Below are 24,457 nucleotides of genomic sequence, written 5' to 3'. Positions count from 1 at the left end.
CACAAAGGTAAAAGAATTGAAAGAAGCAACCTTTTTATTCCATGTTTAATATAATATATACACATAAGGAAAAATTTGTACACATACTTTCAGATGATAAATAACAAAGCCTTTGTGAACCTTTCAAGTGTGGAACAGATTTCAAATATTTATTGTTTCTAAAATCTCACATTTTCCTTTTATAAAGAAATGTACTTTATACAACTGACATTTATATACAGATAAGTTCAGTTCACACAATATTAACAATTGTATTAATAATATTTCAAAATTTCATTTTTTTAAAAAAATTATACAAAGCTTACAGCTTTTTCTGGTTGAACGGGTAAAACATAACATTAAAACGATTTATTTATCTTACTAATGGGGGGGGGATGTCAGTCTTAGCAGAATTACTAAAAAATTAATCTTTAAATAAAAGGACAGAATATAATAAATAATTTAGCATTATGTGAAGGTACTGAAATAAAATTAATTTTGCTAGCTATCAAATCCAGATGAAAGAAATATAAAAGATAGCAAAAATATTTTGCAGATATTTTTCCTCAAATGGCATTTAAGGTATAAAATCCAGCATTCACAGCTGTTAAAATACAGAGTACAATAAAATCTTGATTACACCTAAAGCACCCTGATTATTCATTTTGAGATCACATGTAACAAAAATATAAATGCCTTTAAATGCAAATACAGAATTTTAGCAATCAGAAACATAGGAACATTTTAATCGAAATAATTTCAATACTCAATCTAAACTTCAGGAATTAGTGAAAAATCTATAAATATTTTTATCTGATACACAAAAAGGTTCCTTTAATTCACATATTTCATCCTAATCATGCTTAAAGTATTTTACACCATGATTACAATTTATATATTTCTTATTATGAAAATTTATGATACACAATTTAATATTTGAGACAAGAAAGTTAAATTCATTTTTTTTCGTAAAAACCAGAGCAATCATTTCCATCAAAATTTAAACAATAACCTACAGATCAAATTTTTGCAAGACCAAAAATATAATCAAGATTTGTTTAATACATAATAAACAAGAAATTTTTAAACAAATACATTTAAATGCTCTATTTCACAAGTAATTTTTCTGGAACTGAACAAAACAAAAAATTAAATATGCTAGGAACTTTTAATGATTAAAATAAACCTTTTTAATTCAAATAACAGTTATTGTTATTATTATTATTTTAATTTTAAGGGCCATTGGATAAGCAGAATTATTTTTGATGTTAAACAAACATTTCCTTAAGACTCCAAAAGAATTGTTATTAAGGATGATCCTTCATCTACCACTTTTCTCCGCTTGGCACAAAGTTTTTGGATGTATCCTTCCTCTTCTTCACTTTCAGAGTGAAATGATTCAGATTCGTCCCTATCGAAGGCCTGGCGTCAGGAAGGAAGACAATCCATTAGTGTAGATTTTATATCATCTGGTACAACATCAGGGAACTGCACTTGAAATGTGACAACCATATTGCCTCTTCGGCAATTGTCCTTTGGAAAAGGAAGTCCTTGACCAGATATTGTATATTCCATTCCAGGATGAATAACCTCATTTATGCTGAGTGGAATTGATTCTCCAGTGAGACTTGGTAACAATAGATTGGCACCACAGAGAGCCTGGAAAAATGAAAGAATTATAAAGTAACAAGTAGAAACTAAATATTTAATTAAAATCAAATTTAGTTTAAAAAAATGATCAAAATGCGATGGCATTTTCAATTTTTTTTTTTTTTTTTTTTTTTTTTTTTTTTTTTTTTTTAATTCTCACAACTGAGAAATATTTTTTACTTCCTTTCTGTGGATGCATTATTTTTCTCAAATCTTGCTTCATAACAAATATATCACTAAGATAGAGTAAAAAAATTAAAACTTTGATATTAAAAGATGCACATAGGCTTTTCAGATATTTTAAGATACATATGCAAGTTTGTGTATCATTCCACACCAATATTCTGAATTATTCTAAATTATGCAGGATTTTAGGTGCCATGACATTTTAAATGGAACCAGAGTTGAAATAGAAACAGTGCAGTAGAATATGTAAAATGTAATACTTTTTACTATGAATTTTACATTGATTTGTTCACATAAATATTATTTACATTATGCATTATGTATAGCAAATTAATCCCTCAGAGCTTCCCTCTAGCTTAGTAGCTTTGTTATTTTTTCTGTTGTCTCTATTTTTATTTCATTTTTTCTTTTAAATGATGTTTTGGCAATATAAAATTCTCTCTCTCGCATATCCACAGTAAAATCGTAAATATACTCTACAGGTGTTTTGTTGATAGTTATTTTATGTGTAGAAATAAGATAATGATTTACTTTATCTATATAGATATAACAAACATTATTAATTACAAACTCCTTTTAGTGATAACTTGTTTAGAAAGAACATCAATATGTTTCAGTTCAATAAAATCTTTTAGGCATAAAACAATATTCTTGATTCTCTTAAAAAAATATTTCTAAATTTCATTGCGATAGAAATTTAAGCAGTACAATTTTAATAAGTCTGATAGCTGCCCAGTTCTTAGTGCTTTCATTAAAATGCTTTTTAATGCAACCATGGCATAAGATGCAACAGCCACACAGAAAATGTAAATTTTTTCATCATTTAACATCTGAATGTACACTCTCTCATATTTAACTGAAATATGCAGTTGTTTCCAATATTTAAATAGCACATTTTATTTCTATGTTTATTAGCTGGACCAAAACTTGCTGATAAAAGAAAAATTAAAGAACAAAAAATATAATCATTCAGCATATTGAATTTCTTGGAAATCTGTCTACATTTCACAAAAAGTTTGTTGAAACACAAAAGTCCATTTGACACTTCCAAAGAACAAGGAAAAATAAAATCTTCATTTCTCAGCTTTTAAATAATGGAAGAAAATTACATGATTAATTAGTTACACAAATTATTTATTTATACAGTGAAAAGTAATGTCATAAATTATGTATATAAATATTTAAAAAAATTATCAAATTAAGAAAAAATGTATGACAAAATTGAAAAATACCGTTTTTGTAAAAAAGATTTTAAAATTATAATCTCAATTTAAAAAAAAATGACAAAATGTATACATTTTTACTCTCTAGAGTTTAAAAAAAAATCAAATCTTGTAGTTCTACATCCAACAATTTACATTATGGAATACCAGCAAATAAGATAACTTTTTTAAATAATGGATGTGTAAATTCTACAGCATAAAAATTTCAAGCAAAAGATGTTGTAAGTACATATATATAAAAAAAGAAAAGCAAATATTTCTGAATTTGTTTCTAATCATGCATTCTTCTCTGTTGGCTTGTTTCAGAATAGTGATGAGAAGAAAGCCATATTTTTCTTATTTTGAAGTCCATGTTATAATAATACAAGTTTATCAAGGAAATGAATTCTTTTTCCTTTAAGTGCTCAGATGTTAAAATTATTACATTTGTTAAATAGGCAGATTTGAACCTTGTATGGCAAAATTTATCATTATAACAGATATGTTATGTAAAATAAAAAAAAAAAAAAAAATCATCACCATTATGAGCTACAAAAAAGATAAATGGCAGAAAAAATTATTTCATATAATTTATTACATAAAACACCTCTCTCCCCCATTCCAATCCAGAATATTATGTTTCTATTTTAGCATTTATATGATAAAATAAAAAAGTTACATTACTTGTATCGGGAAGTGAAAAAAAAATCAATTTAGTAGATGCATGATAAATAAGTGTCACACAGTAAAATTGTAACTACCTGCGTCATAATCACAGTTCAAACTGAGTATACAGATCTGCTTACTGATGAAAAATTATGTTGCATCAAAGATACTAAAGCAATGAGACCTTTGCTTATTTTTTAAATAAAGCTAACATCCTATTTTGAAAATGTATTAAGGCTATTTGAGCTGGTATCCTTTCCTCGTATTTTCACAATACTTTAGCAAATTTACTATAGCTTTTTTAAATTAATGAGATGACTAGAAATTCCATAAAGGTTATTTTAGGATGGATCTCAAGATTTGGCACATCAATTACAAGGATCACACTTGACCTAATACTCCTTATTCAAATTTTTAATCAGAATTAGCAGGTAAATGGATCAAGCAAATACAGGGGACTTTTAGAGGATTTCCTTAAAAACACTGTGATCAAAAGATCACAGAGTGTAGTCTATGACCACTTCAGCATGTACCATTCTTTAATGCAATATGAAGAGTATAACATACTTATTAAAAGGCATTAAAGAACATACACTTAACAACAAAGATATTTGAAATATTTACCTGTTTTAAGGAAATTGTGCATTTGTATCTAATATCACTCCCATCTCTTTCAAATAGTTCGTGTATTTTGTCTTTGATGATAAAAATAATGTCAGATGGGATTGAGTTCGGATTCTGATCACCTTCTTCTTTAAAGGTGATTTTTGTCCCAGCTTTCCAGCCAGGTTTCACATTGATAGTGAGAATTTTATTCTCTCTGCGAGTTGTTATTCTGTCAGGATTTAAAACATTTCTTTCGATTTTCATCTTTTTTGTGCAGCCAATGAGAACATCTTCTAGCGATACATACAAATCATGAATAACAGGAGGGTCTTGCTTTAAGGGCTGCTTGCGAGGTTTAGGACGTGAAGAATGACATCGTGCCGAATTGCTACGATGGAATGGATTATTGCCAAATTCATTAAAATGAGTCATATTACTGAAAGGATCATGGGCACCTCCAAAGAATTGGAAGAAACCTAAATAAGAAAATATATATAATATATATGAAAGAGAAATGGTAAGAAATTCTATAAATAATAACCTTTCTAAATAACTTTTAACCAATAGTTGAAAGTGATTAAAAATAAAATTTCAGAATTATTATTTTTTAAGGGCTGCTAGATTGAAAGATATAAGATAAAATTAGAGTAATATAAATATTTAAAATTATTAATATAAATATTTCATAATATACAAACTAATGGATAAATTTTGATTGGAGAAATTTTGACTCAATTTAAAACATGAATTTCTAGTAAGATAATACGAAATAAAATTATATTCTGGAATAATTTATTAAAAAATTAAGGAAAAAGACTTTTTAAATATAATATCAAAATTTGAAGTTTATTTTGAAATTCCTTCAATTATCTGAAAAATAAAGTTAAAATTTCAAAATGATATTTCTGACTTCAAAGTCTGGGTAATGATATATGCAAGCCAAAAATTGTTTTGGTGTTTGGAAGCAAGTAACAACCAACAGAATATGTTCAGTTTAGATCTAGAATTAAGACAAATACGTTTAGTGTTAATGCATTAAAACTTTGATTTCCTTCATATTTAAAAAGCAACACATTTCTGTTCTTGATTTATTAGCTGTTATTTATTATTGTACTGAAACCTTGACATTTCAACAGAAACATAAAACTTTGTTCAAACATAAAATTTAAATTAAGTGGGGGGAAAAAATTATTTTTGTACTTAGCACTACAACTGTCTAATCCAGAATTGAAACAAAATATGTAGTTTGTAAGAAACTATATAAAAAAAATCTATCATAACTGGCACCTAATTAGCCAGCAATATTTATATACAGGGTATTCCAAGAAAGTGATTTCCCTGATTACTGCAATTATACATCCAGATGCAAAATTTCATGAAACAAAATACCCAGATATATGAAAACAGTTTGATTTCTGCAGAGGTTGTTAATAAAAAGTTGTAAAAATTTGAATTCTTACATGGCCATAAAAGAGAAAAAATATCAACAAATAAAATGTTTTTCTTCCACTTCCCTTAAATCTTTACAGAGCATAATTCCAGGGCATTGACAAATAAATTTGTTAGAGTTATATCATGATAAACTGATGATGTAAATACAAAAACATCATATCAGAAGTCCACTGATATTCTTTTTAATTTATGAAATAAGGGGTGGTAAATATACTTGCCAGAGATTGCTTAGGAAAAACTGAAATTGAAAGCATACTTACTATTGTGGGTAGTTTAAAACAACTTTATACAGTTTTTTTAGTTAGAAATCACAGAATTCAAATTCAGTAGCTTCTTACATTAAAATTTGAAACTTATTTTGCATTTATTAAGCTGGCTGGGCGGATTGCTACATGGCATAAAAATAAAACCGTTGCAACATGATGCAGTTTTATTAATACCATCTTAGCCATGTTTTGCTTTAAGAAATAAATTAGAATGTCATAAATTACAGTATTCAAATAATCCAAATATTAAAATTGATTTCAAAATATGCAAAAAAATCATTAACATGAAGATTTAAAATTTTAAGGAATTCCAACTGTTTTGTTAATTTTTAAAAATGAATGTTGAATTTAAATGAAATAAATTCTATAACAAGTAATGATAATTAAATATAAGAATATCTTAGACATAAGGAACACAACACAGGGGTGTTTCATGTCTGAAAACTTTTTCAGGAGTTAAAAATTAATGACAAACCCTGGAACTTAATATCGCTGTGAAAATCCTTAAATCGTGAATGGGCAGTGGTAAGCATAATTACCACTTTTGAACTTAAATGATATTTAACTACAGACTTTAAAGTATTTCAGATCTATTAATGTAGCTCAATCGAAGTATCTGATTAACCTATTTATCATTTTGAAATAATTATTTGAACCCTCATAAAAAATCTTTTACAGGTAGTAAGAATATATACCAGAGAACTTTAAAGGGTTAAAGACACCAAGACTCATTTTTTTTTTTTGTCTGCAAAATTTGCTAAAATATTAAAACGTAAATTTATTGACTTAGACCATATTTCCAATCCCAAGACTTTTGTTGCCCTTTTCAGAAATAATGTACACACCACAAAAGGTTGTTAAAAAGGCAGAATTCGAAAACAACCTTCATTTAAATTCAAAAAATATTAGTCTTTCTTAAAAATGCCAATACCCTGTAATTTTATTAAAAATTTTGGACCATCTGCCTATGTATTCAATAACTTAATATGTGCTTTCTATTTCTTAATGGTTTAATACCTGCTGACATGTTTAATAAATTATCAGATGCTCTCTTTGATTTACAAAACAATAACAATTTATTTATTACCTTTAAAATGATATAAAAATCTTTTAGCATTTAAAAATTAAATTGTATATTATTTGAAATATCTGTAAGTTGCTTAAATAATTTAAACAATTTTTATAATTAAAAAAAACTGCATCTAATCTTATAAGTATTTTTTTATTTAAATATTGAATTATAATTCAAGAATAAGAAAAATAGACAATTGTTTTTGCATTAAAAAAAGATATCAATTAAAACTATTTGCAAAATATTAATTTGAATTAAATTTAAAAGGAAACAAAGAGAAAATAAGTTCAAGATAAAATTCAGATTTTGCAGATACAAAGTCAAAGCTCTACCAAGTGTGCTACTAGGACATTTAGTGATACTTGCAAATTACTAGCATAAAAGCTATGTGAGAATTATAGGATCATTTTCTCTGAAATGGTTGGCTATTCCATTGAAAACTTTAATGAATAAACACCATGAAGGTATGCAATCATTATGTTTAATCCCATCCTAAACTCAATTTTCCAACCTGTGCCCACCCCTTCTAGGTCAACATTATGATTACAAGCAATACAAATCATTAACATTTCAAAATACTCATTGTTACTGAAATATGGCATTCTTTTGGAAAATTTGATGTTGCACATAGAATTAATTGCAAGCAAAGTTTTCTTTACTTTTTTGATATTCCGCTACATTGCTGAATTATCCTAAATATTAAGTTAAAATTTTTGACTACCAGGGGGAATTGATGCATCTAAAGAAGGACAAAAAATTTGAATCATTAAAATTTATTCAATTACAGAATGTACTCAGCTTGACCTCTATTGACATCAATTACACATTGAAAATGGATTATACAATTTTCAATGGTAGCATGAATAAACCCTTGAGGGATTGCAGTAACACAGAGTGTAATGCTGGCTTTCAACTTGGGTGAAGTCCCAACTCCTCCTGCATAGACACAGCTTTTTAGTAAACCTCACAACCAGAAATCCCAGGGATCATGAGGAAACCAGGCACTTGGAAAAGCCCTGGATATCAAGATTTTTTGTCTAAGTTAGCATGAAGTAACCCTTTGACTTGGTGCCCAGTTTGGGGAGTTGCTTCATCTTACATGAAGACAAGTAGTCTGCAAACATTGCTATTACTGTAAAGTAGAAATAGCTAGTAGTTAAAGAAGTTTACTGTATTGTGCACTCGCGACAGAGCATGTTTTAGGATCTTGAGGAACGAGAGTTTCAAAAAAAAAAAAAAAAAAAAAAAAAATGGTATGAGGATAAAATCAGCAATAAATTCACCCCATATGCAGCAATTTTGAATATTCACAGTTGCATCTAAAAAAAAGTACACCTCAGCTGACCATAGAATTTGCCAAGGCCATGTGTCCCCAACTTCCATTCTCGCCAAAAATCGGTATGCAAATTCATAGCATGTTTAGTGACAGCATTTGCACCATATGCATCTCATATGAATATGAATTTTAAAATGGATCATAGAATTTTTTCTACTGTCGACCATGGATTCACCAACTCGCATAACACCAATCGAGCACTTGCTGAAGAATAGCAGAAATTGGAGACTCTTTTGATCAGCAGGGCGAATTCTTTGACAGTTTCATTCACAACCAATTTTCACCCTCTCCCTGGCAGTACACTCCAGTCTCTTCAAATTTCATAATCAAACCATTCTTCGACATGGGCCCTTTCGCAATCCATTTAAATGACAATATTCGCACAGTGCAGATAAGCTATTGCTATGATTTTGGTAACCCAGTTTTATCAGTAAAGCTTGATATTTCTACTGTAAGTGATTAACAATTACAAAGACATGCAGAATGACTTTTGGGCTCTTTATAGACTTTCTTAATTTGTATAAGGAATTTTTAAAAAGTGCTCTCTGGAGTCAAAATGTGAGCTATTTTTTTATTGCAGAAATTCTTTCCCCATGGCCTGTACAACATGTATATCGAGTCTCATCAAAATTACACACACACAACACAACACACACACAATGTAGTCAGAATTAAAACACCCCTATTAAGCTCTCTATACAGCAAACTACTCAGTATAAAGGCACCAAAATTGCGGAACATACTAACATGGAGAAAAGGATTAGACAGGGAAAAAAATTAATTCCAGAAACACCTAATCCATTGAGTGTTCACTACTACTATCATGTGAACTTTCATCTCTTTGCTAACTACTGCAGTTGCAATTTTTGCAGTTGAGTTCGTTTGCAGCTTTGTGTGGGTTTAATAGTGAATATTTTGATCTCTTTAAAATGCAAGACCATTTTTCAAAAATTTGTATGTGTTGGAAGCCTTTTATGTAAGCCTTTAATTTAACAAAATGCTTCAATTGCAGGAGAAGCATTAATGATTCGTTGATAAAATAGTTAACAAAAAGCTTTCAAACGGGTAGGTCAGCTTCATGTCCTCATTCAATAAAAAAAATGCTTTGTAACTCCTAAGATGTTAAGAAATATAAATTGCTTACTCCAAAGCGTTACTTCTTTCTATATCCTTTCAAGTATAATTTTTTTCCTTCCAGAAATCACAACTGCACATTCAAGAGAGCATATGTATGAAATCAGGTAAAACCTACTTGGTTAATTTGATCCTAAAGTGTGGTTCAAACACTTTTGACCTATAAGATCACGCTGTATATTGATAATAAAAAAAAAAAAAATTAATTATTCTAAATCTTATTCTATTATGTTTCTCTGTAAATTGATGGAAAAAAAATGATTTTCTGTTCTAGTTGAAGCAAATAATTTTGAACAAAATATTTTAGTTCAACGATTCTTCTCCTCAACCATTTTAAACAGATGATTTTTTACAGATTGAAGTGGAAAGTACCCCCTTCCTCCCTACACACACAGTTTAGCAATTTTATGGACTGATATTTTGTGTAAAATGTCAAAAGACACATTTGGAGACTTGAAAGGGCTTTCTCAAGCATACTTCAGAGGATTAAAATAATTTTCAATACAAATTTTTTGATTTTTTAAAAATAGTTAACAAGATCAAATTTGAAACCTTTCTTGCAGTTGTAGATATTTTGAAATATTCTTGATAAAAAATAAAACCTACAAGATCTTTAAATAAGCATAAGTTTTCAGAGGCAAAATGGAAGAAATGAGGAATTTATAATTTTAGAGGTTTCATCATGGTACTTTTAAACAATCATAATGAGTGTCACAGTACTATTTTTCCATATATATCACAAATATCAACAAAAAGATTAAAAAATTTCTAGCAACAACTTACCTGGTGAATGTGAAAAGAAGAATGGAGAATCTTGCTTGTTAGACTTATCAAACTGCACTGGATTATCTCCAAACTTGTCATATCTACATCGCTTATTCTTGTCTCCCAGAGTTTCGTAGGCCTCAGACACTGCTTTAAATTTAGTCTCGGCTTCAGGCGATTTGTTCTTATCTGGATGATATTTCAAAGCCATTTTCTTGTAAGCTTTTCGGATATCATCATCTGTGGCACTCTCTGGCACACCCAAAACATCATAGAATTTCTTTCCCATTTTTTAGAAGAGTACGCACAAACAGTCAACTTCTTTAAAAAAAACATAAAACAATGTTTAAAAACTTAATAAATAAATGTATTTAAATAAAATTACATATACAACAGACTAATTATCCTTATTTATCCCAATCCAAACATAGATCATTCAGGGGTGTTTGTGGGACCCCAAAAAATCCCCTGAAACTTTTACGGTCTTACTACCGACATTTTGGAGTTTCGAGAAGGGGGGGGGAATGAAAAATTACAATTATGAAGTATTGAATGACCTAATTATAAAAGTTCAATGAATTACTTTTTTTGCAAAATTAATAACCATAAATTTTTAAACATATAAACTACTACATTTTATGTAAATATTTTAAATTACCTGAATTAATTCTTTAAAAAAAAAAATTATCTAATTTCTGCTGCTTTTTTTTATTTTCTGATGTTTGTGGGCTTGTCTTTCTTTTGTGGTGAACTTCATAATTGCAGGAAGGTTGACTGTTATTTTCCTCATTTACAGTTGAAGAAATTTCCTCGAGAACTGCACATGCAGAGGTAGAAGCAGTTTGCTTTTCTGCTAATGTAGAAGGTTTTTCAGAGACTTTTATAGGTGACTCATCTGAAATACATGTTTTTAAGTCCTCTTGATATGTTTTCCAACTTCTGTTCACATTGAGTAAGAGATCTTTGTGAATTGGATCAGTCATTGGATTTTTTGAGCCATATTTTTCACATGAGGTTTCTTTAGAAGCCATTAAATCATATTTAATAGTCTGCACTGCATCTAGGGAATCAATCTTAAGAGAGGTTCTATAGTCAGTGACAAGTGTATCCATTAAGTTGAATGCACTTTCCACTAATGGGCCATGGAAGCAGCTAAGGCAGACTTTGACCAATTTAGCCAATGTAGGATACTTAATCATTTTTTAAATTAAAAACTTTAGACCAATATTTATCAATTGTACACTTGACTTGATTTCCACTTTCATCAGATGTGTAGAGCATTTCTTTGGTGATATCAATATCATTCTGGTATAACCTTATTCCAGCTTCTACTTTTGACTTTTCATTATCACTAAAAATATGGGACATAAAAGGTGATAATTTTTCAAAAGCTAATATTGTACTGGTTTTACCTCTTAGCTCTGGATCTAATGCTGTAAAACTAATTAGATATGAATTTTTAAGGGGTAATTTCTGTTTCATATGCTGTGCTGTATTAGTAAAAGCTTTCATCAGAGAAATTTGGAATTCTTTTGCTAATGGAGGATTTTTTGATAATTTCTTCAGGAGAGTGGAAGCTTCTGCACCAGTAAATATTACTTTGCTAGGTAGATGGAATTCTGGATTTGTGACATCAACCTTTAATAAATCATCATAAGATGTGAACTCTATATTTTCTGGCTTCATAAAAAAAGAGAAAAATTTTGCCATCAATTTATAAATACTGGAATGTATTAAATGAAGCATTGGTTTTTTTGTTTCAAATAATTTAATATATGTGTTGAACTCTGGTAATACTGCTGAATATAATGCCATATGCAATAAAGTTTTGTTTTGCATAACAAATAACCCATTTAGTATTCTTTTTATCCGAGCTAAAGCATCCTTTGTGAGTTGTTGGAAATGCAAGCAAGAATACACCCCTTCAACAATTTTTTTTTTTGAGCTGCAGAAATATTTCTTTTATTGTATACAGTTTCAACATAAGAAAAATAATCCCCTTTATCAGTTTTATGCAAGTAGTGAAAATAAAATGCAATAAGAGCATCCCACAGATCTTTGATTCTTTCTAAAACACATAAAATGTACACCCACCTATGGTCTGGTCTCTTCAAGGGCTTAAGTTTTTTAATGGCAAGGGATTCACAGATTTTGAAAAAATTCTCTTTTACTGCAGCTTTTCATATCAAAATAGATGTCATTAAACAAATCTTCTAAGTATCTATCAAAACAAGAAGAAAATTTTTTTACACAGTTATTAGCTGTGTGACATGTGTCACCATCAATATCTAATAAGTGGGGTGCTTTGTTTGATCGTAGTCTGGTTTCAATACCCTTTTTTTTTCCACGCATGGTGTTACATGAGTCCATTAATACACTAATTAAGTTTGCCCATGGAATATTATTATCTTCAACAGTATTAACAACTGCTTTAAAAACAGCTTCTGAATTGCAAGATTCCATCTTTAGAGATGCAAAATGATGAACTACAACTTCATTTTGATTGTTGTCATAAAACTGCACCAATATTGCCAGTATACTTTCTTGAGCATTGCCAGTACTTTCATCCAAATTTAGAGAAAATGGAGTCTCCTTTAAAGTTTTAATGATATTTTCCTTAATAGTTTTTGCGAGCCCATATTTCATCTTATAACATGCAGCAGTCCTGGACATTTCCAACGAGTTTAGTGCCGTCTGATCGCGCCTCAACTGTTTGCAGAGTTCAATTAAATTAGGAGCTACATTGACAGAAAGAGAATTCTCGGCGATAAACGAAGTTATTAATACCTCTTGGCGTGCTTTTCTTGTCACTATATCCAATGGCCGAGCATCAGTCTCCAGTATTTTTTGAATTAGCATAATTACTTAAAGTCATTGAATGTCTAATGCACTTTGAATATTTTATGTGCGTCACAGTTTTAGAATGATTTGTGAAAGCCTTGAATCCTTCCCTACCATACTTCAGCAGTGAGTTACAAAAAACACAATATGCTTGTCCAGCAACATTTATTTTCTTGCACCATGTGCCGATGGTATCCCCATTACCATCTCTCCGTTCAATCCAATTCCACCTAAATGCATTCCGGACACCTTCTTCTAATTATATAATATCACTATTTATATCGAGAAATTTCATAGTGAAATTCTCTTGCGTACATAAATAAAAAAATATTTCAATAAACGAAACGAAAAATTTACACGTGCGTCAATAAATGAAACGAAAATTTTACACAGCGGAGAAAAAAAAGTTGCGAAGCGATCAATGACAAATAGCTAATACGGCGAAAAATCCCCCTTCTCTACTTATTGGCGCCACGCCAGGAGAGATAAGACCTTTGAACCCACTTGCCGAAAAGAATCCAGAAGAGAATGTCCGAGAACCAGGGGAATGAGTCATAACTCGCAATAAGGAAAGAACAAAAAAGAAGTTTTTTTCCCCCTTTTCACGCATTATCACTGCCTTTGGAGAAAGAAAGGAAACGTTTTCACCACACACACTGACCTTGCGTTTTCTGCTTTCAAAGCAAACAAAATTACCCAGATCAAAATAAATAATTCATTATTATTCCTTTTGAACGACGACCCCCGGAATTTCCGGGTATCGAAGTTCAAAATCCCCGGAATTCCGGGGTTTCCCCGAAGCACAAACACCCCTGATCATTGTAAAATAATTCAATTTAAATGTTTGTTACGAATATAAAAAACTGACCCATTTTCCCATTAGCTCAACATATGGAAAATAATCTAGATTCATTACAGAAAGTAGGTATCAATAAGATTGCTGTATAAGGTTGTTTCACTCAGGATAAGAAATAATAATAATAAATAAAATCAATTTGTTAAAGACTACCTTATGTCAGACTTTTTCTGACAAAAGAAATTCATGTCAATAATTAAAAATAGGTGAGCTTTCATCATTTTAAATTAAGACGGAAATCTGTAACTTGTAAACTCGCAACAATTATTAGTGAGAATTTCAATTTTTTTTTTTTTTTTCCCTTCTGTCAAAATAATTTTTAGTTTTTTCACAAAGCAAAATAAGTAAATTCTTTTCCAGTACACCAATTTCTTAGTTACAATTTATTTAAAAATCCACTAAATTTACCCGACTCTGGTATTTAAGCATTAATTTAAATTCACTGCTTTCAAAAAGAGAAATTTATATGCTTAGTAGCACCTAACCTTTCCCCATACATAAATATTGTTTAGTTTTCTTGCTAACTTGTTCAAAATAGTATTGCATTAATAGTCTGTATTGATTTTTTTTAAATTTATATTGTTTCGTATCTTTAATTCAATTTGATGTCAATTTATATTGCATACTTATAATCATGCAGCTTCTCATTATTTAGTGAGTTTTAAGAATGAAACTTTGTACTAATGCTCTTTTCCATTTTTATAATTGCCAGTTTATTAGCAAAAATTTTGATAGCATTCAGTTTCTAAAAACTTCAATTCAAAATAAAGAAAAGATTAGCATTGTGTAATATTTATTCCCTTTACCTTACTCTATTCATGCCAAATAAGTGACTTCCACGCATAGAATTAATAACAAACACTTTCAGTGGATATATAAAGCGAAAGAAAGGGAAAAAAGCATACTAATATATATTTAAACACTAAATAAATAATAAACAAACAAAAAAAAAAACCAAACCTTAAAATAATCATTAAAAAATAGTCATGCTTCTCAAGTTAACAACCAACCTTTAAGGTAATAATTAAACTTGATATGAAATCGCAAATAAAAATTCAAAAGCAGTACCTTCCATTCTTTTGCAATAACTTGCTGTATTTGTCTGTTCATACTTGGTTAGTTAATTTACCATAAAAAAAACAAATTGCACAATGTAATTGAATAATAATAAACAATAATTAAACTTAATATACCAACCACAATTTTAAAATACATAAGGCAATACAATTACATAGGTTGATGAACTAGTGATGTTTTCATTAAAAGGAAATATTACACAATATCAGAACATTTCAGAATATAAGTATCAGAATAACTTATCAGAACATTTAATTCTCTAAAAATATAGCTTAAAAGTTTGATGCACTAATTTAAATACTACAGAACTTACTTTCATTTACTAATTAAATTTACAATATAAACTTTTTATTTCAATCAAAAATAAAGAAAAATTTTAATATTTTGCAAGAAATGAGTTACTTAAGTTCTATAGAAAAAATGGACTTTGCAGACAGGGTGACATTTTTATATACTTGATGGATGGGATGGAGACATGGTCATGAAAAGCAGAAAGTATAGAGGTTGCAAAGTTGGCTGGTAGTTTTGCATAGACATACATGAAGTTGAGAACAAAGTGAACTTCAGAGGTCATTCTGATGGTTCCAGAAGACTATTTTGTATGCTCCACACATGGTGGTAGGATTATTATTATTATTATTTTTTAATTCAGACTAATTAGGAAAAGACCATCATCAGCAGTTATGCAGACTCCAATCACTTTATAGAGTGGGAGATATCCCAAGATTATTACTCGTCAGGTGGCAATAAAAGTAAAATGGCCATGGTAGTTGCACAAAATTTTTGCCTTCAATATCTATGCTGTGATCACGAATACTGGCACATCTTTTTTTCCTCCCCTTCCAAAATGAAACTCCTTCAGTCAATTGAAGCTATTGCCTGAACTAATTGTAGCTTTTTTTCTTTCTCTATCAAATTTAATGAGATGTTAGTAGATATAATTGACTCAAATACCTCCAACAATAAAAAAAGATGCAAGTCACCAAAGATGGTCACTCCTCACTTAGTCCATTTACACTTCCTAACAAGATTTGAAGAAGGATTAGCTACACAGGCATTTGTTTACAACAAAAGACAAAAAAAAAAAAAAAAAAAAAAAAAAAAATAGCCCTTTTCAACCAAAAAAATTAGCATGATAGCAATTAAAAACCAAAGTCAGAAAATAGTTTCTTTTATATATAAACAACCAATATTTCTTTATCTTTAAGTTAATTTAAAAGAAATTTTAAATCTAAACCCAAGATATAATGACATGCCATTTAATTTGTACAAGAGTAAAAATTAATTTTAAAGTGCAACAAAACTTCATGAAGAACATTAACCAATATATATACAAATAAATTTGAATAAAATAATCAAGTTTGTGAATTAAATATGGGTTCAAATATTCATGTTTAACATTTTTACAAAATCTTAATATTTTTCACATTGTTAGTGAAATTATAAAATTATAATTAAAATTAGAAAAACATATGGGTTCAAAATTTTATAGTTAATAATATGAATTGTTTAATATCAGAATTTAAACATATACAAAAAAAAAAAATTAAACATAAATTTGCCATAGCAACATGACAAGAACTTTATTCTATTTTTATTATGTTTTTGCAAGGACATATTTATAATCCTTGAATTAGAAATTCAAAAGATTGCACGAATATTTTGTTATTTACATAGTATTATTTATCAAATCTTATTTCGAAAATAACTTTGCTTTTTAGCATGAATTACTGTTATATTGAAAGTACTTAAAATTCATGTTTTGCAATTAAGTAACACTTTATTAAATTGAAAAGTTTCTGAATTGTCATGAATTAATGCAATATTTTTTTTCTTTTATATGTGTTCTTATTCAACTTTTTCTTGCTTTATTGTGACCATTCTGTTTTACTTTCTCTTTTATATTTTTCTTTTTTTAATCATTGATAATCTGTTTCATTACTTTTAATTCTTTCAATTTATTATATATATTGATTTGTTAAAACTAAATTTATTACAATCTCCAGATTTCCTAAATTTATCAGCATTTAGAGAAAAATAATATAAATAGTAAAATAATTGCTTGAATGGTTCTTATTCTGACCTTAATACATTTGAACTAGATGTCAACTTTTATTAATATTCCTGTAAACACAAACAAGACATTGACAATATTCTCTTGAATTATTTGAAATATACAACTTATACAGCCAATTTATGGAACAAGAATAATCTTGATCAATAAATGAATATCATCTGTTAGAATCTGACTTTCTCTCCCCCAAGAAATCCAGTTTTAAATAAGCACTATCAATAAATTCTTCAATCATAGAAAATTTTGACATAGATTAAATCCGATTTTTGATATTGGGGTACAGATTTTATTGTTATTAAAAGATAACAAGTCAACATATATTAAAAGAAATTATTCAAGTATCTCAGCCAAATAACCTTTAAGTTTTCTTCTGATATTCTTAATCTTTTAAAATTCATTCTCTTAAAAATGCTATTATGAATTAGGAAATGAATGTTTCTCTGCCATGGTCCAGACATACTTTTACATATATACATTAAACACTAATTATATAATTGTTTATGTGGATTTTTTTTAGAATATTAATTAATTACGGTTGGGTACAAAATTTTTAACATACTGAATATAAAAACTCTACAATTTAGAAGTACATGTGCTTCAATTTTTTCTTGCATATCCATAGAACAAGTACATGAAGGCAAAGATGGGTACAGTGGCTAATGATAATAAAGCGAAATGGCTAATTTTTAATTTAAGATTTTACTTGTTAATACCATAAGACATTAAAAAAAATATGAAAATCAAACCATGTTAAACTATTACTTTGAATTAAATTTCCACTAATAAACTAATTTATATTAATCATTATAGAAGGGGAGGGGAGATTACATCTGAAAATGCAGCTTCATTTAAAGTGAAGCATTATATTATTAATCAGGTAAAATTTCTATATATTTTTAATGACATATATGATAGACTTGGTGGACTGTTCTAATCACAGAGGCATCAGTTTGTTATACAACACTTATAAAATTTTGTCTAATATCTTATACAAAAGACTTGCACAATATATAGACACTCAGATTGGAAGTTATCAATGTGGTTTTTACAAGGGAAAATCTACTAAAGATCAGATATTTGCACTTAGGCAAATTCAGGAAAAGACCAGAGAATTTGATATTATTACACATCTTTTTATAGATTTCAAAGAAGCTTTTGATAGTATTAATAGAAATCGATCGTATAAAGCTCTGGTTGAATTTCAAACACTGCCCAAATTAATTAGACTTGCAGTTGTAAATATATCTAAAACCACTTGCAGGATCAAATTCTTAGGATCTTTATCAGAAGAAACTAGTGTCAATAATGGAGTCGGGCAGGATGATCCTGCCAGACTTTATCCTGTCTTTCTTTTAACATTGCTTTAAAGAAACTCATAAAGAGATTCAGGAATTAACATCAGAAGCAATATATTCTCAAAATCAACACAAATTTTGGCCTATACAGATGATATTGACATTTTAAGAATAGTTTCTGCATTAAAAGATGTTTTTCTTTCTTTAGAGCATGCTGCTAATAACATGGGACTTATGATAAACAGTGAAAAGACCAAATATATGCCTGTACTAAGTAATGGAACCTCCTATTAATCCCACCTAGAAATTGGTTCTCATAAATTTCAGGTTGTTTAAAGCTTTACTTATCTTGGTTCTAAAGTTACTGATGACAATAACATAGTCAAGGAGATTCAAGGTCGTCTAATGAATGCAAATAAAGCCTTTTACTGACTAAAACAATTTCTTAAATTGTCACTACCTCGCTACTATCAAGAAATATAAAATTTTTACTATATAAAACCTTAATTAAACCCATACTTACCTATTACTCAGAGACCTGGAGCCTGACCAAAGCAGGAAGAAAATAGTCATTTTCGAAAGAAAAATTCTGGGAGCCATTCTTGGTGGGATAGAAATCAACAGTGTTTGAAGAAGAAAATATAACTTTGAACTATATAAAATCCACAGAGAGCCAGATATTATCGGATGAACTGGGCAACTCATATCTTTAGAATGGATGATGATTCCATATTAAAAAAAATTTCTGACATAAATCTCTAACAAGCAGAAAAAGGGGTAGACCCAAAATGAGATGGATGGAGTCAAAGGAGACTGATTTCCTGGCTATCCATGAAAGAAACTGGTGTGCATCAAAAATAGAATATGATGGAACAGAATTTAGAGGAAGGCACTGATCCAACCTGTCTAGCCAAATATGATGATGATAGACTTGAAATAAAACCTGAATTTCATAAAGTAATGAATTATACCAGACATAAATCCCGAGAAAAAAAAGTATGATTAATTGAAAATTGTAATTGTAAATTTTTTACAAAAAAAAAAAACTCTAGATATTAAATACATTGTAGATTTATTACATTAAACAAAATTAATCAATTGTAATAATAAAATTTTATTCCAAAAAAGCAGAAATCAGCATTTTTGAGGAACACGTCATATCTGTTATTTAACATAAAAATGCAAAGTAATAATTTCTATAAGAATCCATATTAAATAAGACAATGAATTCAATGGGAAAAAAACTCTCAAATTTATAATAAAAGTTTTTTTTTTTTTTTTTTTTACAAGAAAGTTGTCTAAAGGTATATCTTTGATTACACTTCAAAATTTTGCAAAAACGAGACACAGTATTAATGTTAAATGAATTTGTAGAATACATAGCTACTACCTGATTAAGGTAATGTTTTTCAATGTATAATGCAATAATTTTCCCATGCTTCCAATATCTTTATTTCACTTGCTCTGTTGAGGCTATTACTTCCCTCATTCTTGACCAAATCTCAGCTGTAACATTTTGCTGCAATACAGAAAGCAGTTCCATAAACTCTTCAATAGTTCTGACTATATTATTCCATCAGCTCATCAGTGTCATTTCTATCCACTTCAAACCTCATAATCTTAGCCAGAGAAACACTTGCTGGTCAAGGTTTCATAGACATTTCCTCCAACCCCTCAAAGTGGTGTTCTAGGATGCTATTTCCATGCAAAAATAAGGATTCTCTACAAATAAGTGCTCAATAAACACTGATTTAATAGAAAGAGGCCAATCATATTTATGATATTTCTTAATATGATTTTTTCATGTCATTCCTTTGAAATATTATTCATTAATAGAGTAATTCTTCTTATAAGTGGTTTCACTCATTAAGATGGTTTTACACAATTATTAGATCTCTTTTCATAAATTGGTCCCTTTAATGTTACATTTCAGCTTATTTTGAACTTAACAAGTTAACAATTTATTTTAATTCATTTTTTGTATTTTAATAATTTATCTAAAATTATTTGGCTTTATTTATAACATTCAATGGCAGCACAGCATCCACATTTGTACACATTATTATTTAGGCAATTAGTGTTTATAAATACTATAATAATTAAGCGAACATAATAAAGATTCAAAAACTTGATGAATTATATGTAACAAAATATCAATAAAATCTAAATATATTGTAATTTATAGAATTTGAACTATTTATAACCTAAATGGCAATTAATATTTTAAAATCGATTCATCCTTCTTCAGCCAAATGGCCTTTGACGCATAATCAGCACTCCACAATTGATTACCACTTGCAATATCACTTAATTTGATAATTTTTTTCCCAACATTCTTTTTATATATTAATATAAACTGAATGTTAAAAAAAATGATGAAAAATTTAATAAAAAATATTTTTTTATCAAGACAGATGAAGAAATTTTTAAAGAAATGTTTACAAATATTAGAGAATTAATTTGTTTGTAAAACAGTCAAGAAGAAGAAGAAGAAAAAAAGAAAAAAAAGAGTTAAAATCTTGTCTTCAACAATGGGGAAGGATAAGAGAAGAATTTGGTAAATAATAATAATTAAAAAAACATGATAAACATAAATGCTAAGAATGTAATAAAAATTAGTATTACAGTTTAATTAATAAAATTATTGAAAAAGTGTAATTATTCATTATACATATTATTAGAAAGAATTTTGTAAATTATAATTGGTTTTAATATTTTGCACATTTATTTAGGAATAAATTAAAATATATAATCAGACTTCAATTAAATTTAAATAATTTCAATAAATAATTAAAAAATTCAATAAATGCCATAAAAAGCACTTTGTTTTTGATCTTTCCCAAAGCATATATATATATATATATACACACACACACATGTTTTATATTTGAATACTTAACACAAGCATAATATTAGTCCATATTTTTAACATAATATTATAAAAGTTACTTTACTCACAATTATATAAAAAAAAAAAAATATATTTGTCCAATTTTTTTTACAAAATATAGCCACACTTTAAACTTATAAATAAATCAAATTGACATAAATGGCCAAAATCTGAAACAATAATGAACTTCATCATTATAATGCTATTCCAAATATTTACTACTTGCATAGAATGATGAAATTCTTGTATCTTCTTTAAGGAAGAACAGCACATCACGGAATTAAAATTCCTCTTATGAATGATACATATGTCTAATACAAATGACATTATATTTATACACTATTTAATGACAAACTATCATAATTATTGAAATTTTAACAGAAATCATATCATTATTTATCACAATACATTGAATGCCTCATGAATTATTTATCACAATACATTGCATTTTGTTCTAAAGATGATGATTTGATAGTTAATCAGAATGCATATAAATGAGTTTTGCTTATTTACATATTGGATAAATCTTTATAAACTACAGTACAAAAATTCAATAAACTTTAAAATGTACACAACCAGCATAAATGCTATAAGTTTTAAACGATTATTTAAAAAAATTACAAATATGTTTCTGCCCTACACATTTAAGACTAATCTGATTTTGTCAACATGTACTTACATGTTTGTCAATTAATATCAATAAAGATTTAAAATAATTTTTGTTTAAACTGTTTTAACCTTTATTAGTTTACTGACACTGTGAATTGCGCAACTTCAGTCAAATCAACCTTTCTGAAATGTTATTTTAGCATTATATCGTTTACATAGCGAAATAATTCTACAATAAAGTGAATAGATGTTTCAAGCATAATTGAGTGAATTACTGTAAATTAGTTACCGATAATAAAATTAAAATTTTGCACAATTAATGAATTAATCTAAATAACACAGACAAAATTTTTAATTATTTTTCATGTTTATTGTATACATGCAACTTTCAGGACACATGAAGAGCAAGGTTTGTTATTCAAGAAAATTACGCTTTTCCAGAAACACAGATATTTCATATAAACGACAAGATCAAAATCTTAAAAATCACACTTACATAGTATTTGGAGCAAAAAAAAAAATCACATAAAAATTATACTGCTTTAAATATTTAATGCATTCTTCATACGTCCGTTGCAAGTTGCAACTATAAGCAGGAACTGCACAACCACACAATAACTATCGATAGAGAACTATGCGATTCCAGTAAGATTGCGCATGTGCTGAAAGACTGAACAATAGCAACCCACCTTCAGTTAACAGTAGTAAGACCACGCGTGCGTAGAAAGTGGCAAGGTAGTTGCCGTCCCCACATTTTTTACTGAGCTGGCTAGTATTCTTGTCATCAGCTAACAATATTTTATTTTGCATGATGGTGACATTTAAAAAAATATTACTGTAGAATTAGAAAAGGATTTTTAAATTTTATTAATCAAATCGGTATTTTTACAAAATATTTACCAAATATGATAAATGGAGTCGTTGGTGGAGAGAAAACCGTTGCTTTTGAATTTTGAGGGTTTTGAAAGTCATTTCGTGGCGTTGAAGCTATGTATTCTCTTCATTGAATCATTTCTCTCCGTCATACAAGATCAAATCCCGATTAAAAGCGAGTTGTATTCTTTTGGCAGGTGTTTAACGTACTGAGGAGGATTGATTAATCCATAATGTTATTTATCATGATCTGACTCCATGTAAGGGTTTGGAAGCAATCACTCTTCGGTTATATCAAAAATATATCTTTGACACACAACATCATCGCACGCTCTGTCCCTCGGAGCTACTCTGGTTATGTTTCTCTCCGCTCCTCGAGAGGCGAGAAACTGAGTCATGCTGGGCATTCAAGGCCAATTTATGATTAATGGAGATGAAACACATATCCAACTTTTGGCGCGCTTTCTCTGAGAGAATTAGAACGATCGCTACAGTACCATCCAATATGAAGTCTTGTCATTTTACTTAAAAATTTCACTCCAAATCCAGTGTCTTTAATTTCAGGAAATAAATACAAAATGGCAAAAGAATTTTAAAAATTCCGATGTATTTTTTTAAAAAATATTTTGGTCCAATGTGGGATTCTAACTGAAATTGCTAAACTAAGGATAACACAGAGCTCATACCTACACCACTAGTTCCACTCGCTGGCGTTGAAGCTATTCCTTGTTTTCATTTACTCGCTTACTATCCAACCTGAAAGATCGAATCTTGAATAAAAACACAATTTATTTCAATGTTAGGATTTCATTGTACAGTCGAATGAGAATTCATGTCCCCTTATAGAGAAATTTCACTCCATACCCACTGTGTTTATTTAGTTCTGGAAATGACTGAAAAAAGCACCATAGAATTTCACAAATTTCGGTGAATTTTGATATAAAAGAGAAAAATGTATATATTCTTGCTGGATGTGGGTTTCGAACTTAAATTAAGAATTAGAAAGAAAAAAAAAAGGGGGGGGGGCAAAATTCAGAAGGGAATTCAAAAGGGCAAATTAAAATTAGAAAAAAGGGCAAAATTCAAAGCGCTTATCCCCTATCCCACGAGTTCCATAAGCTGGCGTTTAAGCTTCGTATTCGCTTTATTCGCTCTTTCCTTTCCGATCTGCAAAATCGAATCGTAATGAATGGGCCAATGGATTCTTGATCTAGAAGGATTTTAGTGTATTGTCCAATTTGAAATTGTATCCTTTTATAGAAAAGTTTTACACGAAATCCACTGTTTTAATTTTTTCAGAAAAGTTATTAAAAATAATCCCAGAATTTAAAAATTTCGTTGCATTTCAAAACAATGAAAGAAAAAATATTCTTGTCAAATGAGGAATTTGAATACAAAATTGCAAAATTCTGGAAGGCGATTTGAGCTCTTAATTTCCTATTGTACCGTTTCTACACACTGCCATTGAAGATATTTTTTTCTCTTCGTTCACTCCATCCTATTTAACTCGCACGATCAAATCTTGAATAAGCGCACAACGTATTCCTATGACAGGTTTTAGTGTATCGTTGAATCTGAATTCTTATCACTTTATAGAAAGATTTCCTTCCGAATCCATTGCCTTTATT

The 24,457-nt window shown here is 28.7% G+C and overlaps 1 protein-coding gene across 3 annotated transcripts; it reads right to left on the bottom strand.

Moving 5' to 3' along the window:
* Positions 1–31: 31 nt before the first annotated feature.
* Positions 32–22,605, bottom strand: LOC129971298 (dnaJ homolog subfamily B member 4-like). 3 transcript variants are annotated; one of them, XM_056084924.1, is made up of 5 exons: positions 22,453–22,569; positions 19,848–19,976; positions 10,333–10,635; positions 4,308–4,765; positions 32–1,638 (listed from the first exon to the last, which is right to left on the bottom strand). In XM_056084924.1, the coding sequence occupies exons 3-5, from the start codon at positions 10,601–10,603 to the stop codon at positions 1,408–1,410; spliced, it is 960 nt and encodes a 319-aa protein (XP_055940899.1). In that variant the 5' UTR covers positions 10,604–10,635; positions 19,848–19,976; positions 22,453–22,569; the 3' UTR covers positions 32–1,407. The 3 variants fall into 3 exon arrangements, with proteins under 3 accessions (XP_055940899.1, XP_055940898.1, XP_055940900.1); XM_056084923.1 differs by lacking the exon at positions 19,848–19,976 and having other exon boundaries at positions 22,453–22,605; XM_056084925.1 differs by lacking the exons at positions 19,848–19,976; positions 22,453–22,569 and adding an exon at positions 15,080–15,098.
* Positions 22,606–24,457: the final 1,852 nt, after the last annotated feature.

This window comes from Argiope bruennichi, chromosome 6 (genome assembly GCF_947563725.1).
Source record: "Argiope bruennichi chromosome 6, qqArgBrue1.1, whole genome shotgun sequence".
NCBI lineage: Eukaryota > Metazoa > Arthropoda > Arachnida > Araneae > Araneidae > Argiope > Argiope bruennichi.
The sequence above is the reverse complement of the archived record's forward strand: the minus strand, read 5'-3'. Positions and strand labels throughout refer to the sequence as shown.